Source organism: Bos mutus, chromosome 13, assembly GCF_027580195.1.
Source record: "Bos mutus isolate GX-2022 chromosome 13, NWIPB_WYAK_1.1, whole genome shotgun sequence".
NCBI classification, from domain to species: Eukaryota; Metazoa; Chordata; class Mammalia; order Artiodactyla; family Bovidae; genus Bos; species Bos mutus.
This window is the reverse complement of record NC_091629.1, coordinates 47,392,982-47,407,067: the sequence shown is the minus strand read 5'-3', so window position 1 is coordinate 47,407,067 and position 14,086 is coordinate 47,392,982. Positions and strand designations below refer to the sequence as shown.

General features: G+C 38.4%; 1 protein-coding gene across 5 annotated transcripts in view; it reads right to left on the bottom strand.

Annotated features, from left to right (window-relative positions):
- CBFA2T2 (CBFA2/RUNX1 partner transcriptional co-repressor 2) overlaps positions 1–14,086 on the bottom strand; it is a 142,443-nt gene that overhangs the window by 23,129 nt on the left and 105,228 nt on the right. For all 5 annotated transcript variants that reach the window (XM_070381591.1, XM_070381593.1, XM_070381592.1 and 2 more), the window contains exon 4: positions 4,243–4,332. In XM_070381591.1, the coding sequence (XP_070237692.1) occupies positions 4,243–4,332 (90 nt within the window). The remainder of the gene's footprint in view (positions 1–4,242; positions 4,333–14,086) is intronic.

Here is a 14,086-nt window from a genome sequence, read left to right as displayed (position 1 = left end):
CCAATTTTCATATGACATCCATTATACTGAGCTTAAATTATTAACTTGTCTACTGTCCCCACAAGATCTAAATCCCTTTAAGCAAGAAACTGTGCTTTATTTATCTTTGTGGCCCCAGTACAGAGTCAAAGCTCAATAAAGGTTTGTTGAACATAATAGTTGCAAAACTTAAACATTTTTGAACACTTTGACCAGTTAGAGAATTAGTAATGCCTACATGGAGAAGGCAATGGCACCCCACTCCAGTATTCCTGCCTGGAAAATCCCATGGATGGAGGAGCCTGGAAGGCTGCAGTCCATGGGGTCGCTGAGGGTCGGACACGACTGAGTGACTTCACTTTCACTTTTTACTTTCATGCATTGGAGAAGGAGATGGCAACCCACTCCAGTGTTCTTGCCTGGAGAATCCCGGGGACAGGGGAGCCTGGTGGGCTGCCATCTATGGGATCACACAGAGTCGGACACAACTGAAGTGACTTAGCATATACATAGCATATACACGGGAATAGGAGGCACTCACTCTTTCCTTTCTCATTTTAAGTCCTGGTTCCTACAATGCAGGAGACCCAGGTTTGATCCCTGGGTTGGGACGATCCCCTGGAGAAGGAAATGGCAACCCACTCCAGTACTCTTGCCTAGAAAATCCCATGGACCAAGGAGCCTGGTAGGCTACAGTCCATGGGGTCGCAAAAAGTTGGACACAACTTAGGGACTTCACTTCACTCTTTTCTGAATCCTAGGACATTCTGATAGCACAAAAACCTTGCCTTCCCGTTCTCTCTTAGAGCTGCCATGGAATTCTGTAAACAGCAATTATTCTGGCTTAGTTGGAACATGGGGTCTTGAAAAAAGTAACAGGAGTGACAGGAACGGGGCAACAAGCCTTAGACTAGTGTAGTATCTGAGTATACACAGGTGTCCCACGGGCAGAATCTATTTCTTACTGTGCTGCTCCATTGAGCACATTCCCTTATTTTGTAAAAGGATAATTCTTGATGTACTGATTATTTTTCCTTCTCCTCACACTTAAACCTCTAATGAGACAAATCATACAAAAAACCCTGTGCACCTTTAAACTTAACTATAAGTCCTTCATGTACAAAATATACTTTCCCCATACTTAATTAAAAAAATAATTATATTTTCCCTCAAATTTTAAAACAACTCAGACTGAGCTCATAATAAGCCTTTATCCCAAGGGAAACAGACGAGCAAGTGAAAGGAGAGTTTAATACATGCAAGTACTCATCCCTTTACCAACAGTTAATTTAGCAAGCACCATAATTAGTGACTGTTTTAAAGCAGAAATAAATTGACAAAAACCCAAATGCTAGCCAAAAAGCTGCCAGAACAACCTACCTCATGCTGTTTTCCAAAATAACTAGTTAAGAATAGAGAATTTGATGATATAAAACACTTTTAAAGTTTTCTATTTTATAACTTCAATCTTGTAGCAACTGTAAAAACTTAATTGGAAAATATACAATGTTAGATCTCTACGCTTATGACATGTGCCCTTTAATGAATTTTTTAAAATGTTAATTGTTTCCTATTAACACAAATTTCCAAAATCTCTCTGATTCTGGAGTCTTGGGGGAAATAATTATCTACTGGCTCTGATATACAGAAAAGAGACCAAGATAGAACTCACACAGCTGTTTCAAGGCTGAAAAAGGCATCTCAGACGGCTCTGAGAGCCCAAGGCGTCAATGCCATCAGAAAAGAGCCCAACACAGGCTGTGCATGGAGACCTGTGCATTTCCTTGCGTGTCTCTAACGTTCTCATTTAAAAAACCCCAAACACTAGAATCAGTACTTCAGTAAGTTGACTCAACCTTTTGATGCTATTACATTTTCTTAGGAAATAAAGAAGGTACAGGGGCATATTTATTTTGTCGAGACAAGAACTGATATTATGTGAGTACTCACATTGTGATAAAGGAGAGAAATTAAATTTCCACAAATACTGTATTGACAAAAGTCAAAATATAAAAAATTTGAGTTCAGTTTTTTTTTGTTTGTTAATAGTCTACTATTAATGAAAAGAATGAAATTCATTTGCTAGCGATGGACTGAGGATAACATTTTTAGCTTATTTGGGGTTGAAAATAAGTATTTCCTATCATCAAACCGATCCCAATGTTCATCTGTAAAAATCATTCTTCTTTCTAGCGCTTGGTAAAACCATGTAGTGGGCTGGATACGGGTCATTAGTTTCCAAACTGTGCATGGTCTAGAATACAATGGTGTCTGACCCTAGCCTTTCATTGCCTTTGACCTATTTTATAACACTGTCAACTTAACCTTTCGATGGCAATGCAAAAACTTGCTGTCTGTGAACGTGCATAAAATTACACGCAGCAAAGGTTCTAGGGACTTTTCCCTTGCCCCACTGTAGAAGCAGCCAATTTTACTTTTGTTTGCATTTTTTATTTTGGCCACACCTTGTGGCATGCAGAATCATAATTTCTGGACCAGGGACCGAAACTGTGCCCCCTGCAGTGTGGAAGGGCAGAGCTCTAACCACTGGACGGCCAGGGAATTCCCTGTTTGCATATTCTTAGCAACAATCCTGATCTATAATGTATATTCTTTGGCTTCTCTCCTGAACAGGTTATAACACTTTATAGATTCCCTCATTAATAATGAGTTGAATTAAATACAATTCAAATTGTGTCACAGACACAGGTTCAGTTTTTAAACATCTTTATGAGTTATAGTATCACTTGTTCTTTTTTTAATTTATTATTTAATTGGAAGAAAACTGCTTTACCATGTTGTGCTGGTTTCTGCTATATAACCACTCTAATCAGCTGTAATTCGAGGTCATCAGAGCATCAGGCTTGGCGCCCTGTGTTATACAGCAACTCTCCACCATCTATCTATTTTGAACATGATAGTGTATATATATCAACACTACTCTTTCCATTTGTCCCACTCTCTCCCTTCAACTGTGTCCACAAGTGTGTTCTCTACGTGTGCACCTCCATTCCTTCTCTACAAACAGGTTCATCAATACATGTATATGCATTAATGTGTCTCTTGTTTTTAAAAATTACTGTTTAATAGGGAAAAATAGCACCAGTGGCACAGCACCTTTACCAACTAATCAAAATCAACACCACCAATTACGAGACAAATGAACATCTATGTCTCCTGACAGCATGCAGTGATAAATGCATAACCTTGTTGTAATCATAAAGCACCATCAGAAAAACCCAAATTGAAGTATATGCTATAAAATCACACACTCTTTAAAATCCAGATCATAAGAGACTGAGAAGCTGTTCCTGATTAAAATGAACTGAAGGGAGACATGACAGTGTAATCCAACATGTGATCCTGAATTAGATGCGGGACCAAAAATCAGGACATTTTGCTAAAAAGGACATTTGTGGGACATCTGGTGAATATGAATAAGATCTATAGATAATACTGTATCAATGTTACTTTCTAGATTCGATAATTATACTAAAGTATTCATATGTATCATGCTTGCAGCTTATTCCAAAACATTTCTGTGGAAAAAATTATAGAATAATAATGATGTGATAAAATATTAACATTCAGAGAATCTGAATTTTACTGTACCATCTTAAAACTTTTTTGTGAGCACAAAATTAATTCAAAATAAAATTGTCATCTTTTATATGTAAATTTAACCCGGACTCACATATCAGGGATGCACAATAATTTTAAACAATGTCCCCAAAAGGTATGTTCCAGAGGACAATTAATTTCAGAGGACATAATTAGAAACTAGACTAAATGGGGGGAAGAGAGAAGCAAATAATGACTTCCCACATGCTCTTCCACATACCCTTAGGATTAGTCCTAACTGCAAAGGCCTCTGTTTTGACAGCCTCCACTGATAACACACACTCTTTACCCGGTGGCCACAACCAAGAGAGTGTTCAGTTACTTCTTCTGCCAAGAGCCCAACCACCGTGTCATGCACACACCTCTAGCCCACCCACTCCTGTTCCCCACCTCCCACCTGCTCCTTCTGTGTGTCATCAACAGTGTCTGCATATAAACCACAACTCAAGGCTTTTGCAACTCTCATCTCACCAAACATGAACCTTATCTGAAAACTGCACTCACATTTTCTCTAGCAGCCTCCAATAAAACAAAGACATGAAAATGTGGCAAGCTGCCCTGATGGAGATCGTAGAAGAAGGATCAGTAGCAGCTTTGAAGAAATGCTGAAGATAATTTACAATCAGTAGTTATAAAAATTACCTTGAGGAATGGAATAACAAAAGGACGAAGAGGAAAGTTTGTAGCCTCCTGGAGCTTGCAATGGAATTCTTCAATTGTTACTGTTGAGTTCTGAAAAAAGAAAATAACACTGTTCAATTTCAAAAACTGGACAGTGTTATCCTAACATAAATCTGACAGTGCTGAGCCCTTTGAAATAATGAGGATAATTCCAAGAGCACTATTGTGAACCCAGATCCCTCTCAAAAGTTAACCAGATTCTGTTTCCTTTATGAAAGAAATCCAGCCTCTTTGATTTTCTTCTCAACTGTCCCAAATCTAGTAAGTTCCCCATAAGGTTCAGCAGCCTAGGCAAAATAGGGCATTGCATTCCTCCCGTGAAGAATGGCACTGAGGTCCCCTGTCTTGAGGGGCTCATCACAAGTCACCTTAGGTACAAGTAACCAAGGGTACAGTGTTTCCAGTTGAACAGTTCCCAAATTAGTCCACAGTATCAACTTAATGACTTGGAGCCTCATTTCTTCAGTTCGTTTCTTCATTGGTTCTGCCTACCTCCTAGCATCAGTTCCCTAAATCTTCTAAGCTGGAAGTTAATAACAAAAATAGGTGCTCTTCAAGTGGTCTGTTTACAAATCAGAGTACCTCCAAGTGAGCAGACTTCCACTAGCTAAATTTTAGTATTCCCAGGAAACTTTTCAGCATTTCCCCAGTATTTTTTCAAGTCTTTCTTTAAACTAGGATTCTCAGCTTCTCTAAGAGGAATATAACAATACAAATATTTTCTTCAAAGTTCACAAACCATTTTTATTTTTACTTCAATTCCTTAAAACACAGCATACTAAGTTAAAAACAAAACATTAATCTGAATTCTTGCTTGCCTAAAAGAACAATGACAACTTCAAGGATTTATTTATATAAAATCATCAAGTGTTCAAAGACGTAACATGTACCGCACAAATTATTCATCAGCAAAGTATTGCTTCTTAATAAGAAGAGATGGAAAATATATAGGTCCACCAACACAATACTGCATTAAAAATTATAATGCATTTATTATTATTTATTATTAATAATGCATTATTATAATGCATAATACATTAGAACACTTAGGGTGGTAGATTTGTATGCATAAATGAAGCAAGATACCTATAATATACTAAGTGAAAAACCGGTAACATAGAGGTATATTCTAATAATACATTTTTGAAAAAAAAAACACACATTTATATAATATTTTAAGTATCTGGAAGGAAAATTACAACAGTAGTTATTTCTAGATGTGAAATTATGTTTGATTTTCCAAATATAGCATACAATAGAGTAAAAACTAAAATATTTCTTTAGAAAAAAGAATGTATCAAATTTAACCAGGTTAAATGAAAATGTTTGAACAGCTTATCCCATTTCATATAAAAAAATTCCTTTTAAACCTGAGTGCCTGATTTTGTAAATGACAGGTATATAATGCAACCAAATCTACTGACAATCAGGGAACAAAAATTAAGTATAAGAGAAGGGCCTCCCCGGTGGCTCAGACAGTAAAGAATCTGCTTGCAATATGTGAGACCCATGTTCAATCCCTGGGTCAGGAAGGTCCCCTGGAGAAGGAAATGGCAACCCACTCCAGTGTTCTTGCCTGGAGAATTCCATGGACAGAGCAGCCTGGCGGGCTACAGTCCATGGGGCACAAAGAACAGGACATGCAGCTTGTGGGGTTTTCTAGTTCCCCAGCCAGGAACTGAACCAGGGTGCTCAGCAGTGACAGCATGGAGTCCTAACCACTGGACCACGAGGGAATTCCTCAGATGTGATGTCTCGTTTGAGGTCTACTCAGCTGTTGAATCTATAGATACAGGTCTTTTGTTATATTTTCAGCCTTTATTTTAGCCCCACATTCTTTCTTTCCTCCTACTATGACTCAGACCTCTTTCGAATCTCCAAGGTTCTATTCATTTTTTTTTAACTTCTCTATGTTGTATAGACTGGGTAGTTTTTTCAAGTGCTCTAGCTTCAAGTTTACTGATTCTTTCCAGTCTATTGTTGAGTCCATCACTGAATTTTTATAATTTCGTTATATTTGTCAGTTCTCCAATTTGCATTTAGTTCTACTTTATACCTTCTATGTCCTTGCTGAGACCTTTGTATTTCTTCATTTGTGTAACTGCTCACTGAAGCATTTTTATGATGGCTGACTCAAAACCCCTGTCAAAAAATTCTGTTTTTGAGGCATCCTCCATCACTGTGCTGTTGAGAACAGGAGAATCTCTGAAACTGCCAGCTGCGGTATAATCCCAAGTTTCCCACTCAACCTGTTGATCAGAAGAGGAAGGAGGGGTTCCTTACTGATGGGCAGTGGTGGGAGCTCAGACTCCCCACTAGGTCTCTTATGGGAGAGGGAAGGTTGTACATTATTATTTTTTTTTTCCTGAGCTGGTTGACTACAATAGAGTGATTTTTTTCTAAAAGTTTTCTACCTTACTTGGAAGATCCTTTCCTAGTCCTTTGGCTAGAAAGAGGTGGGTTTGTTGTGGTGGTGGTTTTTGGTTTGCTTTTGTCTGTGCTCATCAGCATTTCCTTGTTACTGATTTCCCCAGACCACAGTCCAGGATATATGATGAAAGCATAAAACCAAGGGAACTCACTGCTATGTATTTCCTCGGGTCTCAAGGTCACTAGCCAATCTGCTTTCTTCTATCTTCAAGAGTCTTAATTTTGCTTTATGTAACTGTTCTTTTTTTTTTTTGCTGTATTTGTCAGGAAGAATAGGTATACTTTACCTTTCTGTTGGAGCTTCCCTGGTGGCTCAGATGGTAAAGGATCTGCCTGCTAATGTGGGAGACCTGGGTTTGATCCCTGGGTTGGGAAGATCCCTTGGAGAAGGGAATGACAACATACTCCAGAGTTCTTGCCTGGAGAATTCCACGGACAGAGCAGCCAGGTTCGACTCGCAGAGTCGGACTCAACCAGAGTGACTTACACACACCTTTTTTTTTACATCTCTGAATCAGACTGGACATGACCATATCATATTCCATTAAACTGAGGTACTGTCATTTACTCAGGCATTTATAGAACATTTAGCTGGTTCTAATTTTTTTTGGCCTTATAAATACTGTTAGTGCACACTGGTTGTCATTTTCTTAGGATGAATGTCAAGGAGAAATACTGCGAAGTCAAAGGAACTGTCTAGTTTAAGGCATAAACTACCTTCCAGAATGTGTATTTTCCAGATAAGTAGCCAGAGTAGAAAACATTTATCTTTACCTTGCAGTGGAAATTGCCACCCTTGCTTCCTGGTATAGTTAAGGACAACCAGGACCTTACCTCTTACACAACAGAAATACCAAATGCACACAGGTGAACTAAACTCTGGCTATGCTACCTATGTGATCTTTTCTGACTTTGCTAAGCAAGCTTTCTCCACATGGAATGACTGTGCATTTATATATGCTTGCCAAAATCTTAACCATTCCTTACGTAAATAGAAGATCAAATAAGGCTTTCATGGATTGGGGAAATATAATAATCTAAAGGTGTTAATTTTCTACCAAATTAGACAAGTTTTCACCAAGAGGGTAGAAAAAAAGAAAAAGAAAAGGGAAAAAGGAAAAAAAAGACAGGAAAAAGAACAGACTGGTAAGCTCAAATGCAACATGCATAAGACAATCATTTTATTTACAAATAACGACAGTTTTGTTTATCTTTTTCCAATCCTTATATCTTATTTACTAGGCTATAATGTTCAGGTTTACAGAGAATAGACTTTCTATCTGGTTCCTATTATCTGAGGGAAAGCTTTTGAAATTTCACCATTAAGCAGAGGTCTGCTGAAGGTTTTCGGTTTATACATACAACTGTCATCAGATTAAGGAAATTCCTGCTAGGTGTGCATTTTTTAACAACAAATAGATATTAAATTTAACAAACATTTGTCTCCAAATATAGTTTCAATACCAATTACTATAGATTACATGTTTCCGTAAGCCCTCAAAATTTCTACACTGAAACTTCATTTCCAATATTTGGAAGCACAGCCTTTGGGAGATGACTAGGTCAGGAGGACAGAACCCTAATGAATGGCATTAGAGCTCTTATAAAAAAGATCCCAGAAAGCTCTCTTGCCTCTTCCGCCCTGTGAGGACACAGTGAGAAGACCATCTATGAACCAGGAAGTGGGCTCTCACCAGACACCTAATATGCTGAACTTTGATCTTGAACTTACCAACCTTGAGAGCTGTGAGAAATGAATATTTGTTGTTTATAAGCCACCTATTCTTTAATACTCTATTATAAGAGCCCAAAAGGACTAAGACACTCATCTTTTTAAAAATCTATTTTAATTAGAGGATAACTGCATTATAATCTTGTATTGGTTTCTAATGTCCGACAATGTGAATCAGCCATAAGCAGATATATATCCTCTAACCCTTGAGGCTCTCTCCCCACCCCCGCCATCCTACCCCTCTAGGTTTTCACAGAGCAGCAGGCTGAGCACCCTGTGTTATACAGCAATATCCCACTAGCTATCTGTTTTACACATGGTAACGTATGTATTTCGATGCTACTAAATTTGTCCCACCCTCTTCTTCCCCCACTGTGTCCACAAATCCATTTGCCTATGTCTGCATAAAATGCTGATCTTTTTTTTTTTTTTTAAATAAGCTTATTTATTTTTATTTATCTATCTATCTAGTTTTGGCTATTCTGGGTCTTTGTTGCTGTGTGGGCTTTTCCCCGGTTGCAGCGAGTGGGGGCTATTCTCTAGTTGCAGTACACAGGCTTCTCATTGCAGTGGCTTCTCTTGTGGAGCACAGGCTCTAGGATGTACCAGCTTCAGCTGCTGTGGTACGTGGGTGCCACGTTGTGGCTCCCAGGCTCCAAGGCATATGTGCAAGAGTTGTGACACATGGGCTTAACTGCTCTGCAGTGTGTGGGATTGTCCCAGATTAGGGATTGAACCCGACTCTCCTACACTGGGCAGGTAGATTCTTTACCACTGAGCCACCAGGGAAGCCCCAAGATGTTAGTGAAAATCTCAATATGTGAGAATATAAACTGGCATAAACTTGGAAAAACAATTTGGCTTTATATACTAAATTTACATACACGTATACCCTATGATTCTTGCCTGGAAAATCCCTTGGATGGAGGAGCCTGGTAGGCTGCAGTCTATGGGGTCGCTAAGAGTTGGACACAACTGAGCGACTTCCCTTTCACTTTTTACTTCCATGCATTGGAGAAGGAAATGGCAACCCACTCCAGTGTTCTTGCCTGGAGAATCCCAGGGACGGGGGAGCCTGTTGGGCTGCCGTCTATGGGGTCGCACAGAGTGGGACACGACTGGAGTGACTTAGCATAGCCTATGAAATCACAATTCCACTGTTCAGTGCAATGCTTGCATACATGTACTATACATAAAAATGCTCATTATTTACAATGGCCTTTGTACAGAATAGACAATATAGTTGGTCAACAACTGCTAACCTTAGGAAAGCCTGCTTGCAAGGTTGGGGCACTGACTGGTGTCTAGGAACTCATAATTTCCTACACTGATACAAAACTTTTCATAACTGAAAAAGTGAAAGCATCTCAAGTATTCATCAATGGATGAAGGCATAAGCAAAACATAGTGTGTATGTGTGTGAGTGTGTGTATAATGAAGTATTAACTCATAACAGGGAGAAAATTGTAAGACATGCTACAACATGACTCTAGACTAATAGGGTGAACTTTGACAATATTATATAAGTGAAATAAGCCAGCCACAAAAAGATAAATACTGTGCTTTCACTAATATGAGGTACCTAGAGTAGTCAAGTAGAATGATGGCTGACAGAGCTGAGGAAAGAATGAAACAGGGAATCATTGCTTAAGGGCACAAGTTACAGTTCCAAAAGATAAAAAAACTTCTGAAGGTAGATGGTGGTTGATGTTGCACAACAATGAGTATATTTAGTACCAGTGAACTGTGCACTTAAAAATGGTTAAGATAAAAAAAACAGTTAAGGTGGTAAATTTTGTGCTATGTGTATCTTACCACCTCATGATCAAACAATTAAAAAATCTGAAAGAGAAAAAAAACGAAACTTTAACCCAAGCACAACCATTTAAAAGAGACAATTGGCTATATCTACGTTTGGCTCAGATGGTAAAGAATCTACCCACAATTCAGGAGACCTAGTTTCGATCTCTGCGTCGGGAAGATCCCCTAGAGAAGGGAATGGCACCCTACGCCAGTATTCTTGCCTGGAGAATCCCATGAACAGAGGAGCTTGGCAGGCTGCAGTTGATGGATTTGCAAATTCAGACATGACTGAGCAACTAACACTTTCACTGTCGAGGACTAGCAAACCACTCCACTGTATCCTCAAGATGTTTTCTCTTCAAGTCTTCTCTGCTCTCCTTGAGATAGAGACTCCAAACAAACAAACAAAACGTATATTTTCATAGCTCATAGCTGGAAAAAATTCGTTTTGTGTGTGCATGCATGTGCAAATGAGCTGTCATTTTTTCCTTTTACTCTTGAAATTAAGCAGATGCTACTTAAAGTAATTTGCTGCTGGAAATGGCATCAGACAAATTCTGATGTCTACTTTGCTTCCAATTATGTTCAAACTCATTTTGACATTTAAGGTAAATTTTATTAGTTTAGAGTCAGAAAGACTTTTCCATGGTACTCTAAAATCTGACCAATAAACAGACCCCCCGTCACCCCAAACAAAGAAACAAAAACACCTTCCCTCAATGGATGACAGTACTATTTTTACAAGCTCTGATTTATGCTCAACACTAACTTTCCTTCTAGGAGTCTGGAGTTTCATACATGCTGCACAGAGTGCCTATGTGCCCACTCATCGAGTGTTTAATGGGGTTCCTTGGGTAGAAACATCACACATATGCTGCTGTTATCTTCACAGATGGGATACAGGGGAAAAAGGAAGCCTACACATGGATTCCTCCAGATCCTGACTGTGTCTCACCTTTCTGATCCAGCTGTGTATTCTTATTATATTTCTGTATTAAATCTCAGCTCTGGGCACAACAATATGCCAAATCCCGAGAATTCTAGCAAATCTCGAAACGTGGGAGTGGTGTTGGGGGACGTATGATGCTGCCTCAAAATGTAAGAAACTCAAATGTCCATTGAAAACTATAAACTGTGGTTAAGCTGCCAATGCAGGGGACACAGGTTCGATTCATGGTCCAGGAAGATTCTACATGCTGCAGAGCAACTAAGCCTGTGCAAGACAACTACTGAAAGCCTTGCTCTAGACCCCATGTTCTGCAACAAGAGAAATCACAGCAATGAGGAGCCCATGAATTGCAGATACAGAGTAGTCTCCACCTGCTGAAACTAAAGAAAGTCCTTGTGTGGTAACGACAACCCGACACAGCCCCAAAAAAATATTTTTATACAGTATAAATTGTGGTATATTTCTACAATGAAACATTATACAGCAATGATAATGAACCACCACTAATAACCACAGTTGTACAAAACAACAGGGATAGAATCTAACATGATAAAGAAGTCATTTATTACATTTTGCCTTGTATGAAAGTGGTTTCTTCTACACAATACTGAGTAATGTTTTAAAGCAGCAGTTCATAAACTTTTATAGTCTCGTAAACCCTCTAATTATTGTGGGTTACATCTATCAATAATCACTATCTCTGAAAATAAAACTGAGAAGTAAAAACAATTGTTATGGATACAAACTTTTGTAAGGAAATAAAAACCAAGTCTGCAAACGCATGCCAGACACTACCGTAGAACAGTTGGCCCCTGTTCCTTGGATGACGAGAGGGGAGTGCACTCCTGGGATGCATAGGATATCTCCTACAGAGAGCTACTTCTCCAGAATCAGGAAATGTAACTAACCTACCACATACAAAAAAATACAAATAGAAACGTAGACAAAATGAGGCAACAGAAGAATGTTTCAGACAAAGGAACAAAATAAAACCCCAGGAGAACAGGTGATGTAGAGATAGGCAATCCACCCAAGAAAGAGTTCAGAATAATGACTGTAAAGATGATCAAAGAATTTGGGAGGAAAATGGATACACAGAGCAATAAAGCAGAACTTTTCAAGAAACAATTAGAAAATAATAAAAAACAACCAAAAAGAGGTGAAGAATACAATAACTGAAATGAAAAATTCACTAAAAGGAATCAATAGTAGACTAAATGAGGTAGAATTATCGATAAATGAGCTGAATGACAAAGTATGGAAATCACTGCTACCAAACAGAAAAAAGAATGAACAGAAATGGAGACAGTGTAAGAGACCTCTAGAACAACATCAAGTGCGGTAATGTTTGCATTATAGGGGACACCGAAGGAGAAGAAAGAGAAAGAGACTGAGAAAATATTAAGAGTTGATAGCTGAAAACTTCTTTAACCTGGAAGCCCAGGAAGCACTGTCCTATACAGGATTAATCTACAGAAAAACACACCAAGACACATTTGTAAACAAAATGACAAAAATTAAAGATAAACAGAGAATATTAAAAGCAATAAGGGAAAAGTAACAAATAACATACAAAGGAACTCCAGTAAGGCTATCAGCTGATTTTTTAGCAAAAACTGCTAAAAAAAGAGGAGTGGCACAATACACTTAAAGTGATGAAAAAATTAGGAAATGGAAAAGCTTACTGGTAAAGGCAAATATAAATAAAGGCAAGAAATCATCCATACACAAAGCTCCTGGAGGGTGGGGTAGACTAAAGTAGCAACATTTCCATATCCACAATAAGCAGTTAAGGGACACATAAAACAATTAGATGTAAAATATAAAACCCAAAACAGTAATCATGAGGGGAGCAGAGTACAAAATGCAGAGTATCTAAAACTCTTCTGAAAGAAATCAGCAACTTAAAACAAGCATGTGCATATATATATAGAGAGAGAGAGAGAGAGAGAGACCACTATACAAAAACCTAATGGTAACTGCAAAACAAAAATCTGTAATATATCTACACACAAAAAAGGAATTCAAACACAACAGCAAAGATAGTCATCAAATCACAGAAGAGAACAAAAGAAGAAAGGAAAAAAAGGACCTAAAATACAAATCCAAAAAACAATGAACAAAATGGCAATATAAGCATATATACTGATAATTACCTTAAATGTAAATGAACTAAGTGCTCCAACCAAAGGACAGACTGGCTGAATGGACACAAAAACAGGACCCATATATATGCTGCCTAAGCCTGGCGGGCTACAGTCCAAAGGGTTGCGTACAGTCAGATAGGACTAAGTGACTGAGCATGAGGTATGTGTCAGATCTCGAGACACATATAGACTGAAGGAGAGGAGATGGGAAAAGGTATTCCAAGCAAATAGAAATCAAAATAAAGTCAGAGTGGCAATACTCGTATCAGACAAAATAGACTTTAAAGACTGTGACTGGGAATTACCTAGTGGTCCAGTGGTTAGGATACCATGCTCTCACTGTCGAGGGCTCAGGTTCAATTTCCGGTCAGGGAACTAAGATTCCACAAGCTGAGTGGCATGGCCAAACCTCTCTCCCCCCGACCAAAAAAAAACCCCACCAAATATAATGATCAAAGAATCAACCCAAGAAGACAGAACAATTGTAATATATATATGCACCCAACACAGGAGCAATATAAAGGCAAATGTTAACAGACACAAAGAACCTTAATACTCTGTTTAATCAATGAACATATCACCCAGACAGAAAATCAATAAGGAAATACAGGTCTTAAGTGACAAATTATACCAGATGGACTTAATTGATATTTATAGGGCATTCCATCTGAAAGCAGCAGGATACTCACTCTTTTCAAGTGCTAATGGAACATTCTGCAGGACAGATCACATGCTGGGCAATTA